Below are 15,387 nucleotides of genomic sequence, written 5' to 3'. Positions count from 1 at the left end.
CATATACAAATATTTAACAACATTTAATGTGTTACAAAACTCAAAGTTCATTTGGGATACACAATACAGAAGAGGAGGCCTCCTTAAATCCCAAAACTCAAAGTGTTGGTGAATTTTACATGAAGTCTACTAGTGTTGCCGAATATAAGGAGGAGTCTAGGGTAAAATTAGAAAACTACCTTCAAAAAAAATTCACTAACACTTTTGGGATTTATCTAGGTAGGAAACAAGCTCTACGCTCCTCCAGCACTTTGTGGAGTTTATGTTGAACTCTTCTATGAAATTTATGATTGAATATTTTATGCATTTTGTGAGAATAATAAAATTAATATTTTTACTTTGTGTGTGATCTCTCTTGCCCTTGGTGGCTTGTACTCTTTTGACTTTGACTTATTAGCTATGTCACATGGGTGCGGGTGCGAGTGCGAGTGGGACACAGGTGCAACGCAATTTCAAAAATTTTGAATATGAGGACTCGGTTATATATATTTATATATATTTTTAAAAAAAGTGACTGCATACAACACTATGACTGTGCACACAACACACACACACATATATATATATATATATATAAATCTTTTTTTTTGTTTTTTACTTTAAAAAATAGATGAATATAAACTCGATCAACGATGATCGAGTCCAAAACGTGAACGGACTCGACTCCAGTGCGTTGACCGAGTCCGACTCTTAAACTACAGGAACAAATTTGGATCCTAAACCTAGGCTATCCAAAAAAAACTCAACCCTAAACCTATCCTGATGAGTCACAAAAAACTCAAGTTGATCTGTTTCAAGTTTTAGCATCCAGATTCGAGCCTGAATTCGAAAATGCATAAATGTCTAACTTTAAGCTATCTGAATCCGGGTTCAGTTTTAGCTGATCTCATCTGACTTCAAATCCAAATCTGAACATGATTAAGTGATCAGGTTAGACTCGCCAATGCCTAGATCTGACCAAAGTCCAACCCTTTTACATCCCTACTACCTTTGGAAAAATTTAGCAAGATGGCTAAAAAATGGCCTATCCTGACCGGACCTTTCACGCCCAGCGGGCCAACAGGAGAGGACCAGGAAAGACGGATCCAAGTTCCAACCAGGCTGCTTTTGATGGATCCGGGACCTCTTAAAAAACACGACAGGCCGAAACTTATCGGGTCCGGACTAAGACTGGCCCGATCACTCGTGGGGCTCTTCTGTCTTTGACCCAAAAGCCAGGGTTGGAACAGTCATAAAAAAAAGAGAGAAAACAAAAGAAAAAACGGCCGGTCTTCTACTTACGCAGATCTTCCCTCGCCCGGGAATTCCCATTTCCATTCTTTCGCTCAGAGATGAGAAGGAAGCCCGGCGGCGAGACCGTCGAGGAGGAAGCGCGATTCGTCGGAGACGAAAACGAATCCCCTAAGTCGAGCAAACCCACCCTGACTCCCTTGAAGAAGGTGTTCGCCGCGTGCCTGCTCTTCAGGGTCGCGAACGCCCTCCTGGTCCGTACCTACTTCAACCCCGACGAACACTGGCAGTCACTCGAGGTCGCCCACCGTATCGTCTTCGGGTACGCCGGATCCCGAAAATCGCTTCCCCGGGGTCGCCTTTCCTTCCCCGTCTTCCACCATTCTTTTGATTCATTCTTTTCTCCGTTTTCTTCTTTTCCTCCGTTTGGTTCGTTGCAGATATGGCCACTTGACGTGGGAATGGAGCGAAGGGATCCGTAGTTACTTGCACCCGTTGGTCTTCGCTCTCCTCTACAAATTCCTCTGGTTCTTCCGCCTGGATTCTCCCTCCGTCATGGTAAGATCTCGTTTTTATGACTCGTTGAATTGCTGGCGTTTTGAAACGAATCGTTTGTTTGGATGCATGGCGTTGGTGATCCAGTGTGATGGAATTGGCTTTCCAATTCCACGAATGCTAGCGGTTGCCGCGGGCACCTGTTTGGCTTTTCAACTCTTCCATTTATCCAAACGCTTGAATCTCCATAAATGCGACACCGCATCATCATCACCATCATCAAGCTTAGCCCAACTACATGGGGCTGGTCTAATAGCAGCCGTCTTAAAGAAATGTCCTTTTGGTGGTAGAGGCACTCGTTTATCTCATAAGGCACCATTAGCTTGAGAGGGAGAGTTGCAACACCAGTTGTTACAATTCAACATCGCACCCAAAAGGAATTGTTGGGTTTCCCTCTCTTTTACAGGGTGTTTGAATGCCAAGAAATTGAGAAGCCGGGGTACTGTGCTTGAGTTTCCAACTCCGAAAGTGGTCGGAGTTTTGATCGGATATTCAGGTTTACAAAGAGCCCGTTTAGCAGGAAATGTGATAAAGTGGGATTCTAACTCTCTTTCTGATGCACACAGTGGTCTGAGAAGTGGCAACACCAGATACAGCAATCCCCAATTTGCAAACACGTTTAGTCGCCAAATCCCCCTTCCTGTAGTCTGTTCACGTGTTTCACTCGTTTTCCTCCGTTGCCTGGTCTTTGAATTGTATTCTCATTATAGCACTGCCCTAATCATGGCAAGCATAAAAAGTTAGATTATGCTTTACTCCATGCTTATACTTCATTCAGTTGTAACGGTGATGCTGAAGAAGATCGCGGTAACATAGATTTGGCATAGTGCAATGTTGAGTAGTACTGAATTTATATCTTCTACTGCCCTTTAGATGAAGGCTCCACGGGTTTATCAGGCCATTTTTGCTGCTGTTGGTGATGTTTACTTTTATAGACTTTCCCAAGGCATTTTTGAGAAGCGAATTGCAGATTGGGCTGTATCCTTTGTAAATCATTTTTTCTGATGTTTTTCGATCGATCTACTTCTTGTGCTTTATAGTGAGCTGTTATTTCTGAGCAGTGGCTTACTTAATTTTCCCTACAGTTATTTCCTCTGTTTCCTTAATTCAGCCCCAGCTATTTTCACTTCTAGCAAATTGGTTTATGTTTTACTGTATCACGCGGACTTTATCAAACAGTCTGGAAGCTGTGCTTACCATCATGGCTATATACTATTGGCCATCTTTGAAGTGCTCATCATCATCATCTTACGAGCATCAAACGTCTTCAAGGAAGCTGGCGTTGGCACTAGCTGCATTTGCTTGTGTTATTCGACCAACCAGTGCTGTTGTATGGTTGTTTCTTGGTATTCTGCACCTGTTTGAGACGCATGAAAAGTTGAAATTTGTATTCATGGAAGTAATTCCAATAGGGTAAGTGTCACAATTGAACTCTCTATTTTATTTTCTTTTTTTCTAATCCATGTGCATATGTTTGTAACTTATGGTACTTTACATCAGAAAGGTGCTTTAGGATGGCCACACAAATTTACCTTACCATACAGTAAGACTTTTGCTTCTATTGTTAGTGGAACAGCTTTCATCTTCTAATCTTAGATTTGGCAAGGACTGGATCTATAGCTTGTGAATTATTTCATGAGAAAAAATGCAACATTGGAGCTGGGGTTGTAAAATGTTCAAATTTGAATTTCTTCTTGGCCCCCAAGTGTCACAATGAAACTGAAAGAGGTTGGTTGGAACACTTTCATCTTGATATGCTAATATTTATGAACCGATAGTTACCACAAACATGTGAACACCACCGACATCCAAGCATGTTCTTGTGTTATTGTTACCAAATCTACTGTTCGGGTATTGGTATTATTAATCATAATTACTCTCTCTCTCTCTCTAGCTGGGGCATTGTCTACTTGGGGTCAGCATTGAGAATCCTATTTTTAATTAATTTTGATTTATTGTCAAGTCTCAAATCATTCTGCAATTAGATTTTTCTATCTGTCTCCTCCCTGGTTCTTCATTGGTCACTTTCTTCTCCTAGTTCCTGTAACTTCATCAATCCATATATCCACCTGGATGTACAAATTTCAGCAATACTGTACATATCGTCTCGCATTCTGCAATACTGTCCATCATACAGCATACAGGCATGAGCATTGTCTTGTATAAACATTTCCACAATTAGACATACCTTCTTATAACATTGCTCCGGCTATTTCAGCCTTTTTTAATACTTCCCTAGTTCCCTTTAGTTTCTGCTTCTTGGTTTACTTTATGCTCTTCTTCATTAGGCAAGTTACACACATGCATACCTAAAATGCATAGGGCCGTGCCCAGTGCAGGCCCATATTCCAAGGTGCTTTCTAACCTTTATATTCTTAAGGCGTGAAGTCGGGTTTCCACAGTGGCAGTCTGAGCACTTCGTATCAATGGCCCTCGCATACATATATATGCCAACATGATAGGGAACTAAGTTCTAGCTTTGCTTCAGCTGACATTAGCAGTCAGAAAAAGACTTTCACATAGAAGAGGAGCCAATCCCATATTTCAGTTATTGATTTTGTATTGTTATGTTATGATACTTAACGGAAAAAGGAGATCAAAAGTGTCATATAATTACATGCATAGATTGATCTAAATGAATTTTAAGATATAAAATAGCTAAGAGCTGACTAGGAAAGTTTATAAACTGTATTTTCTTATTATAGTATTAATCTAGATGCTTTTTGGAAAAGAAAAATTATATATTACAAAATCAGAAGAATTGTCACTGGGAAAGGTATTCTCCTATCTCAGTCTTTGTACGGTATCAGAGTCAACTGAAAGGGCTACAGCTCAGGTTTTCCTGTTTCATTCTAGCGCCAAAGCTCCCAAAAGACTCTAAATTTGATTGAAGAGGGCCAGGTTGTAATTGGGAGTTTCATGACCTGAGAATTGAGAGCCATCAATCTCCTCATTTTGGTTATGAACTTGTTGCAGATGCTCTACCTTATTCCGGGCAATTTGTTTCTGTTTCTAGTTAGCAATTTGCTTCTGCTTCTAGTTAGATTTACTAGTTTCATAATATATGAGATTGGATATCTCTAATCCTTGTTCTTTTTATTTCTCCTTGCAAAGAAAGTTTCTCATGTTTTATATACTGTCTCTATTAATAAATTGTCTGTCCTTGTAACCATCAGATAGACAGTTGTCATTGAACCCAAGTTACAAGCTGTATGTGTGTATAAATCAACTGCCTGTTTATGTCCCATGATTGTTTCCATTCAACCCACCCGATCACATCTACTTGCCTTTTTTCTTACTATGTTTTGTTCAGCATATTAAAAAATAAAAAACAAATAATCACTTGTTGGGTATGGGTTTACAGCTGATTACTCATGTTAGTTTCTTATGCTAATTTTATCTGTTGCAGGGCTTTTGTGCTTGTCTTGGCATGCCTTGTTGACAGATGGATGTATGGCTCTTGGGTTTTTGTTCCTCTTAACTTTGTTAGATTCAATTTCTTTTCTTCTGGTGGAGATTATTATGGAACACACAAGTGGCACTGGTACTTTTCACAGGGCTTTCCAGCAATGCTCTTCACGTTTGCACCATTTTCAATGGTTGGTGTCTGGCAATCCAAGGAGTGGAAACTGTTTGGCCTTATGGCTTGGGTTGTAGGAGTTTACAGCATCCTTGGTCACAAAGAATTCCGGTATCTTGATGTTAACTTTGACTAAATATTATGTAATATGTTTGTCCAACAATCCTATTTGCAGAAAAATTGCAGCCTTGATATGTTGATGCCTACTAACTGTACTAAATGACAGATTCGTCTTGCCAGTTCTTCCCATAGCTCTGATGTTCTCAGGTTACACATTGGCCACAATTGAAAAATGCCATTCAGTGGAACTGAATCGCAAGAGAATTGGAAGCATGACACAAATCCATAATTTTGGTTTGTTGCGTCATTTGAGGAAGAAGTGGGCTGTCTTATTTCTGCTCTTAACCAATCTCCCAATGGCCTTGTATATGAGCATGGTTCATCAGGTAAAGGTTGTGCAAAAAGATTAACCGGCATCTGAATTCTTTGCCCCATTTTTTCTTGTCCTTCAAATTTCATTTGAAGCACTACACATTATCATCCACCCAATATCTTAGTTGCAAGTATGACAGACAGAGAGGAAGTGAAGATGCCATGGCTTTCTTGGCCAGAGAAGCTGCAGTTGGGAAGGTCCAGAGTGTTCTTTTCTTAATGCCTTGCCACTCTACTCCCTATTATTCGACCCTGCACCAAAACATACCCATGCATTTTCTCGACTGCACCCCAAGGTAGCATGAATTTTTCTATCAGGTGTTCTCTGAGGCTGCAATGACTAACTTTTCTGGTTGCTTTTCAACAGTGTTGAGGAGGGATATGTGGATGAGTCTGATTGTTTCTTATTGGACCCAGCAAGCTTTGCCTCCAACATGACCTTAAATTGGAATCAACCCAGTCATATTCTATTGTTTGATTCTCAAGAAAGGCACTTGAGGGATTTCCTGTCGTCACACTCGTACAAACAGGTAATCAAGTCTGAAACTGCGGCCAATTATATTTCCTGCATTGTATTTCTACTGATATTGGCAACCATCTTTCTCTTTTTTTATTCTTTTTGCAATTTGTGACAGATTGGAAGGTTTTTCCATGCCCATTTTGAAGTGGACCGTGATCTTCAAGCAGCTGTTCTTGTATATGCTTTAACGGAAGACTGAATGTGTTGCTGAGCGGCTACTCGCTTTCTGCTTGGTTGTGGTTCTCTGACATTGTTGTGAAAGCTACCTGGTATTGCTGAGCGATTGGTTGACTCGTTTTATTGAATTTTTGCTGTACTGGAAAGCCTTTTTTTGGAGAGCTCATTATCTACCGTGTTGAGTTTACAAACTAGAAATCTTTATCTAATCCAAAAGAAACTAAAAAATTATCAGTTTGCGGTATGTTGGCGGTTGTTTAAACTTAAGCAGGCATTAGATCATTTTGTGCCACACCATTACATGTTCTCATGTTGTACTGATTTTTTAGGTCATAAGCTCCATCTTTGGCTCAATGGTTCGTTTTAACTGAATGCCCAAGAGGCTATTCTAGAGGTTGTTTGTAATACAAAATTTTCATATAGAGTTTTACATTTCAGGCAAACAAACCTACTTGATGAGCGTCTGTATTCAGAGCCAACAGAGTTTTTACCAAGGTCTTGATTAAGATAGCTGAATCTCTTTCCAATTCCCAGGGCAGTTTGGCAGTTGGGATGGGATTTTATGCATTTGGGAGAGGAAGTGAGACTATCTCCCCCTTTATATTTGCACTAAAGAGTGGATTTGGCAGATACCACTTTTCCAAATGCTTAAACTTCCTGGACTACCAGTTTCCAAACAGAGCCTTAGGGTGCATTTGAGAGCCTCGGCTCTCCAAACCAAAACCGAGGGATCTGCTTCCGTTTGTGAACCTTGGATTTTTGGCTGGGGCCTTCACCACATCATCTCCCCTCAAGCCACATCAGAACCTTAGATCTGAGATCCGACTCTGTCAAATGACCCTTATGGTCCATATGTGCATGAGTTGGTTGCCTGGCTATCTCTAACATGGCTGGTAATCATATTTGATTTAAATGGGCTGAAATTGCGATATGCTCTCTTGTGTGTCTGTTTCTAAACTTGGTACATTGTGATTCCTAAATGGCTGTGCTATGATAATGCCAGACTAAGGTTTCTGCTGAGGATTTAAACTGGATTTGTCAAGCCTGCTGTCATCATTAACAAATGGGATCGAATGAGATAGGTAGATTTTTTTTTTTAAAGGGAGATAGTTAGATGATAGTGCAGAATGGGATAGCTAGATGGTTAGGTTGCACTATCGTAACCAAAGTATCTCAGGTTCAAATCTCGTGAGGGTTATACCTCAGCTTGCCTATCCAAATCAAAAACAGCAAACTGTGCAATAAAAAAGTTGTATGTGCAAACCCAGAGGCCTAAAAAAACATTCTTCTGTGCAGTTTTCCATCTCAAACTTGTACTTGATCGCATGTCTCCAACTATCACATTTCACCAACGGGGCTCAGCGTGGTTGGTAGGAGCTGTCAGTGCAGTCTCCTTCTGATGGGAAGTTGGGGCTCGCCCCGTTTGAACCGGGCATGACGGACATGAAACGGGGATGAAGGTTAAAATCAAAACCCGTGTGGGGATGGACTTACACTTTCCCCACCCTGCCCTGTCCCCTTCTCTATCCCCACCTTGCTCCATCCCCCATCCTTCTAAGGAATGGCAATGAACCAAGGGAAAATGGGGCCCCACCAGGGGCGTAGCTAGGATTCATGTGAGGGGGGGGGGGTGCAAACAAGGGCGTAGAAAAAAAAATTGGTGTGATAGTCGGAGGTTCGGGGCAGCGCCCCGAAATTTTTTTTTTTGAGATAAAATAAAAAATGGCTACAATTATTAATAAAAATCTATTTCATATGGACAAATCAAACTATCTGCTGCAGTCTTTCTCAATCTCAACGGAAAGTTCTTAAACATTATCTAATGGCAATATATAACAATGGTGCGATAATTTGAAGTTCATAACAATGCATAAATTTTATTTATGACAAAATAAATCAAAATACAAAAGGGCCGCACCCATGTGACATAGATGAGGAGAGAAAACTCTTGGTTATTGATTTATGTTTCATAGTTGCTGAACTTTATTTGTTATTAATGTTTCATAGTTGCTGGGAATTCTTGCTTTTCTCATTTCCTTTTCTTTCCCTCAGTTTTTCATAGAGGATCATTTCTGTATAATTAAACTTTTTTCAACCCAAGGACCATCTTGCAGAAGAATAAAAGCTGAAAAGATTGCCAGAGATTTCTGCAACATGATGGCTTCTGCAAAATTGTAAACTATTCTAGCACGATTGCAAAGCATAAAGAGATAAACCCTTACAAGATCATTGCACACACATACGCACACAAAAAATGTACTCTAAAATAGACAGGCATAGTGGGTATTGTATCTATTGTTGTTTGATTGAAACAAATTCTGCACAGAATGATTGTTAAGCAAGTTTGACTTGCATCTCCAGTTTGATAATTTATTTTTTCTTTGTAGATAATTTATGTTTCCATTAGCTTCAACATTTAACACAACTTGGTCCATCTCTTTCATACTCGATCTCCTTGTTCTTCTCATCAATGTCTTTCTGCATTGACAGAACAACTGAATAACTCGGTATTTCTGCAACTGCAGTGCCACCACAAGGGTATTTCTTTTTGTGATTCTAAGAGTTCTCGCAACTGGATAACTAGGTCATCCTCTGAATGTATATGTCTATTTGTGGACAGTATTGTTATAGATTTTGTTGTTATTCATGTTTATATTCTTAATGTGTATATTCTTTAATGTTTTCACTATAATCTTTTATTATTTTCACTTTTCTTATTTTGCATAAGTCATAGCCCCAGTAATGTTGCTTTTACCGGTGACATTTTTTCTCTCCTCATCAAGGCTGGGCTAGGACTGGTTTTTAATTTATTTTTTTTCAACTGGGCGGGGAGGCAGGACTGGGCTACCCCCCCCCAGCTCCGCCTATGGCCCTGCCCCACCTCACCCCCGTTTGGACCGGAGACGGAGAATATGAAACAGGGATGGAGGCGGAGGTTAAAATCCAAACCCGTGTGGGGATGGAGGTCCAGATTTTGAGACGGGGCAGGGGTGGAGACCTTGCCCCCCCCCCCCCCCCCCACCAGGTCCATTGCCATCCCTAGGGAAGAAGTTTTGTGTCAACAAAGCACATAAAAAAAGAAAGGAACTTTGACGGTTTTGATCCTCTTTGAATATTAGATCTTGCAGTTGTGAAGTGTATGAAGTCAAATTGGGAATTCTTCTTTATTGAAAAAACAAAAACAAATTTTAAGTCTCTCTCTCTCTCTCTCTCTCTCTCTCTCTCTCTCTCTCTCTCTTTACTGGGGCATATTTCAAACACCTGTGCATAATTCAAAAATGCATCTAGACTTTGTTGTGGTTAATCTCAAGTCGATTTGACCTTGCTCACTTGAAGATCCCCAACTATATTAAAAAAAACCCACCACAGTTTTGACATTACTTTATCACAAAATCTGAAAATACAACCTTGAATATTTTATCAATTACTTTTTCTCTCTTCTTCAAACTTTCACTCTTTTCCATAAGCTGAACCAATCTTTTGTGGCATGAGGACGATGATTGTCAAAATATCAATACATTTTAATGATAAATAAAAAGCAAGCCGTTTTATGATTTGCTATGTTCTTAGGTAGGTTTGGAGTAATGGGTCGGTGCTAAACCCATTTGGTGCTAAAACGTGTGCTAAATAGGTTTTTTCGCTCGGTTTGGCGAGGGCTCCTCATCATAAAAAATAAATAAAAGAATTGAAAAAAGTAAAATGAGTAAATCTAAATCTGATATGTGGTATCTTAGTTTAAGGATTCCTAGAATATAAAAAACAAAAAGGGAGATTTTCAAAAAACAATCCTATTTTTTCAATATTATTAAAAACACACTTGAGTTTTGTCATGGTTAGTAAAAAAACAGCTACGGTCCACTTCCGTCCAAGTTGCCGTTGAATGTATGTATGTAGTAATTATCAAAAGTTAGAAATGTTTATATTATTACGAAACTTAGGGGTGTTTTTGAATTTTTTGTTAAATATTATTTTGCGGGTAAATCAGTAACTTTAGACCAAAAAAATAAATTGAAAATGACAGAAACCAGTAACTTTATACCATTAACTCACCAACCGCTTGTTTGGTAGGAGCAGCCAGTGAATGTCACCTTGTGTTGGGACGAGGTTGCAAGTTCGAATCCCAATGGTATCGTTGTATAACTGGTAGGGGTATGCCTAACCCCACCTTTAAAAAAAAGCTTTATACCATTAACTTAACCTAGTTTAATGAACAATTCAGGTTAAATGAAGTGTGTTTTTTATTAATCCAACATAAATTTAGCTCCACTCATCTGGTAGGGGCGACTTGTGAATATCACCAAGTTGACGGACGGCACAAGTTTGAAACTCAAGGTGGCATCCCTTGCCGTAAGGTTGAAGCTAGGTGTACTCCCTGATCCTCAAGGGTTTTACAAACCAGAGGCAGCCGGAAGCAGATCATGTCATGCTGAACATAAGCGTTTTTGCTCATGCCGACATCGTGGCCGTCTGTTTGCATTTTGGATGAATGTCATGTAGTTTTGTTGACTTTTGAGCTTTTTAAAATGCAAATCGGATGGCCACGGTGTTAGCATGAGCAAAAACGCTCATGTTCAGCATGACCTGATCTGCTTCCGAGGCAGCCAATGTGTGGTGGGAGATGGGGGGGGCTTCCTTTGGATTTCTGAAAAAAAAAATATAAATTTAGATATGTTTTTAACAATATAAAAAACTTATGTGTATTTTTTATTATTGATAAAATTTTAGGTGTTTTGTGAAAATTACAAAAAAAAAAAAAACTCATTCTACAGGAATCTGATCAGGTCATGCTGAACATGAGCGTTTTTGCTCGTGCCGACATCGTGGCCATCCGATTTGCATTTTAAAAAGCTCAAAAGTCAACAAAACCGCATGGCATTCATCCAAAATGCAAACCGACGGCCACAATGTCGGCATAAGCAAAAACGCTCATGTTCAGCATGACCTGATCTGCTTCACATTATTCTACATGTTGAATTCAGATGGTTTATCTGACTATATCTGCTTAGTGGAAGAAGGATGGGGACATGAATCAAAGGACCGGTTCCAACAGCTCTATCCAGTTAAGGGAAGTTTGAACTGTGCTAGCAAATCCGTGCTCCCATATACCACATTCTATTTTAGCTTGTTCAGACTTTCTCAAAGGTGACAGGACTTTTAGACGTCCAACAATATGTTTGATTTAGTAGAGAAAGAAGCTTGATGGACTACTGGTGATGAGAGAAGGGAAAGGCCTTTTAGACGTTCAACAATGTGAAAATAGTCCCTGACAATCAGGATCAATGTTATCAGTATTGATGGGTATCGGATTGTATCGACTGATACACATCATATTGACAGAAATCCGATAAGCTTCACTCCTGACTTGGCTTTTTTTTTAATAAATGTTAAAAAATAAAATTTAATATTACTTTAATAGTTTTAACATGTATGATTGACACATAATATTTTTTTTTATGGATAGAAAACAATTTACTTGAATATTGGTATGGCCGAAATAGCTGAATGGGTGGTCGTACTGACAACATTGATAAGGACAGCATGAATTCAACCCAAATTGAATGCAATAACTAGGGATGGCAGTGGATCGGGGCAGATGCGAGGGAACAAGGTCTCCACACACACACACTCTGCCATCCCTAGCAATAACAGGCAGATTTTGTGTTAATATAAATTCAATTAGTTAATCATGAGACCCACTTGATAAGAGCAATATATGGACCTGGGTCTGGTTTATAAGCCAAGATAAGGACAAAAAAAAGAGGAGTTGAGATTTTTCAGCATTCTGGTTCGTTTATGTATCTGAATCTGAGCGTGAATCTGGTTCCAGCACGTCAAGTTCAGATCCAGTTCCGAAACCAACCGGGTCGGAAAGATCCCACCGGGTGACAACAGGCATCAATGATAGGAGTGTCAATGGGTTGGACATGGTTCAGACCCAGGTGGGTTTGAACTCGGATTTGACTTTGAGCTGATGGTACTGGATTCGTATTTGGGTCTGCAATAAGAAACCCATACCCGAGTCATACAAGGATTACATGAACCAGACCCAATCCATACCCAGTAAAATAATTTTTTTATATTCTTCATATTGAAAAATCATTGGTCTTAATTGGAACCCTGGTCAGACCAGGGTCTGGTATAAAATTTATCAAGCCATACTCAGCTCCATATGCTAATCGGAACCCTTAGGTCTGATCCAAATTCTAAATGAACCTCCTTGTTTATCACACAACCGGCAAACCCAGACCCTACAGGGTTTGGTACGGGTTGAGTTCGGGTCAAACCCGACCTATTGACACCCCTACTCAAATGAGCCGTGACCCTAACCCAGGACGGCTAGCCATTCCACCCATCTTCTTCCTCTCTTCTTCAAGCACACTCCAGAGAGAGAGAGAGAGAGAGAGGATGGCGGGCAGGTTGGGGAGAAGATTGATCCACTTCACCAATCTTCCAGTAAAGCTTCTCATGCCCTCAAAACTGGATAACATAAAGGAAATCGCCATCAAAACTATCCCATCTGCTTCCAAGGTTCTCTCTCTCTCTCTTGATTGAGTGTCCTTTCATCCCTTTTTGTGCTGCTTTTTATGATTTCGGGTTTGATTTTTTCTGTTACTGCATTCGTTGGGGAGAGAACTTCCTTTGGACTGTAACCAACTTCGTGATTTTTTTGCTAGCCATTTCTGTTTTTCACGATATGGGTGTTTTTTAAATTAGAATAAAGAAAAGTCACAGTTGATTTTCATTTCCTGTGCCCTTCGAGTTGAAAGCATTATATGGATATCGTTTGGTTATTTGCTTTCATCAATTGCTTGCTTCTTGTTTGTTTATGTTGCTTTTGTTGGTGATATTTGTTGATTTAAGTTACCCTTTTATCTGTATATGTGCGCATATACATTGATCATGTCTCTCAAATATATACACGTATTCGTTTCATTGGTGGTGGTGTTGATATTGATATGCTCGTGGCCTTGGTATCGATTGTTGGTGTCATATAAATGTTTTCCCTGTATATTGACATCTCATGCATTGCAGTGCATTTGAGTTTGCCATACACCTAGGTGTTACCAGTTCCCATCTCCAATGCGGTTGTCCGCAATTGTGGTGGTTAGGCCTATTTGCTCTAGCCATCCCCATGTAAAGTGCCATTAATTTGAAAAATGGACGATTACGCGTGTACATCAAAGATCGAGAAATGAAAAAATCTTGAGGAAGTAAAACCTGTTTCTTTGCGCTCTGGTCGGGAAAGTTATGGTTGTGCTTGCTTAACAATTTGCTCGTATTACCTACGTCATATGTGGATTTATGGAATGGAGAATGGGGATTGTGCTGCCCTTTTTCCGATAGGTCATGTTAGGACCTTCCAAAAATCATAGTTTTAGGTGTTTTATGTTAGATCTGAACCGTTAGATGTGTTTTATCATTGCTTATTTATTAAGAAGCAAGCTTTGTTTTGAATTGATTTGATGTAAAAATGTGAATATTTTATCATCAAATTTTAATGCAATATCAAGTCAACCATTGATTTTTTTACCTCTTTAAAATACACATATAAGCATAAAGATGCTTAATAAAAAATATGTTTTCTATTGAATAAACAATTATAAGCACATCTAACGGTTCAGATCTAGCATAAAACACCTAAAACTATGATTTTTGGGGGGTCCTAACGAAAAAAAGGGGGCAGCACAATCCCCATTCCCTCAATGGAATGCCAGTATTCCCATGACATAAGTTAGTTTTATTTTTTTGGGATTACTGCTTGATTTTTTCATATAATCAGAGCAGTTTTATGTTCTGTTCTATTCATCAAGTTTTGCTTTGTCTATTTGTATCTGTAGATTGAAATAAAGAGAGTGCTTGAGGGTCTATATGGATTTGAAGTTGACAATGTGCGCACTCTTAACATGGAAGGCAAGAAGAAGAAAAGGGGTGGTCTCGTGTATGCGAAACCTGACTACAAGAAGGCATATGTGACCCTTAAACGACCACTATCTCTTCCTTCAAATTTATATCCAATTGGTTTGCTTGAAGAGGAGAGGCAAATGAGTAATAAGCAGTCAAAATCGAGTATTGTTAACGAGCAAGAGGCGAAGACTCATTGGCTCGATAGTGATAAGGGAGATGGCTTTAAGCTCGAAAAGGAGAAAGCGAAGGATGGTACTCCAGAAGCTGAGAAAAAAAAGTTCCCTTGGAGTTATGTGCCCTCTTGGAAACAAATGTAATACGCTTCAGATTCAGTGTATGTCTGGGATATGTTCTTTGCTCATTCTTGCTGTAACTTCATTTGGACCTGAACATTTTCTGCTGATGAATTCCATGGGGATTCACATTTTCTTTATCTTCAACCGTACATCTTAGGTTGATTTGTGAATCCTCCTTAGATAAGCACAGCTTTGTCAACCCTCAAAGCACTAGATTTAAGCCAAACCGTTCTCTCTTTTCTGTGTATCATTTTCATTGAATAGTATTTGTGTTTCTATTTTATGCTAATTTCATGGTTCTCTTCATGAGGCATCTCATGAATGGTTTGCATTTTACTTCTGACTTGACATGCAATTGCATATAGTTTCTAATGGCACTGTTATTCCATATTAGTGAGTAATGCATATGTATTTCATTGATATATACCTACACATGCAGCATCATTTTCTACATGTGCTTATCAACATTTCCTGCTCCTTATTTTAAATAGTTAATTTTTATGCATTTGATACTCCATATGGTTACACATTTGACCCTTGTCAGTGGAGTGATGTGGCTCTGTTACAAGTTGTTGCCTTTGTTTCGTGAAATATTAAAAAATCACATGGAGTTGGGTATCCAATTTTCATTCATTTCCATCTGCTTTTACTTGTTCCCATGACTTCTACACTTCCTTTCATTTCATCCAACC

General features: G+C 39.3%; 2 protein-coding genes across 2 annotated transcripts; both read left to right on the top strand.

The window, feature by feature from the left end:
* The first annotated feature begins 1,324 nt into the window (after positions 1–1,324).
* On the top strand, positions 1,325–6,727 carry LOC149816307 (Alg9-like mannosyltransferase family). Its single transcript, XM_089987616.1, has 9 exons — positions 1,325–1,552; positions 1,671–1,788; positions 2,659–2,763; positions 2,903–3,198; positions 5,195–5,476; positions 5,592–5,811; positions 5,942–6,093; positions 6,165–6,327; positions 6,433–6,727. The coding sequence occupies exons 1-9, from the start codon at positions 1,332–1,334 to the stop codon at positions 6,514–6,516; spliced, it is 1,641 nt and encodes a 546-aa protein (XP_089843742.1). The 5' UTR covers positions 1,325–1,331; the 3' UTR covers positions 6,517–6,727.
* Positions 6,728–12,895: 6,168 nt separating this feature from the next.
* LOC149816306 (uncharacterized) lies at positions 12,896–14,980 on the top strand. Its single transcript, XM_089986806.1, has 2 exons — positions 12,896–13,022; positions 14,333–14,980. The coding sequence occupies exons 1-2, from the start codon at positions 12,900–12,902 to the stop codon at positions 14,714–14,716; spliced, it is 507 nt and encodes a 168-aa protein (XP_089842932.1). The 5' UTR covers positions 12,896–12,899; the 3' UTR covers positions 14,717–14,980.
* Positions 14,981–15,387: the final 407 nt, after the last annotated feature.

The sequence above is a fragment of the Nuphar pumila genome, chromosome 14, assembly GCF_984573655.1.
Source record: "Nuphar pumila chromosome 14, dmNupPumi1.hap1.1, whole genome shotgun sequence".
In the NCBI taxonomy this organism is placed as follows: Eukaryota; Viridiplantae; Streptophyta; class Magnoliopsida; order Nymphaeales; family Nymphaeaceae; genus Nuphar; species Nuphar pumila.
The sequence above is the reverse complement of the archived record's forward strand: the minus strand, read 5'-3'. Positions and strand labels throughout refer to the sequence as shown.

Bases quoted from the DNA above. Each gene is read 5' to 3' on its own strand.
- LOC149816306 (XM_089986806.1), top strand. From the start codon at position 12,900: ATGGCGGGCAGGTTGGGGAGAAGATTGATCCACTTCACCAATCTTCCA. The intron at 13,023-14,332 runs GTTCTCTCTCTC...TTGTATCTGTAG, and splicing joins CTATCCCATCTGCTTCCAAG to ATTGAAATAAAGAGAGTGCT.
- LOC149816307 (XM_089987616.1), top strand. From the start codon at position 1,332: ATGAGAAGGAAGCCCGGCGGCGAGACCGTCGAGGAGGAAGCGCGATTC. The intron at 1,553-1,670 runs GTACGCCGGATC...GGTTCGTTGCAG, and splicing joins GCCCACCGTATCGTCTTCGG to ATATGGCCACTTGACGTGGG. The intron at 6,094-6,164 runs GTAGCATGAATT...GCTTTTCAACAG, and splicing joins TTTCTCGACTGCACCCCAAG to TGTTGAGGAGGGATATGTGG.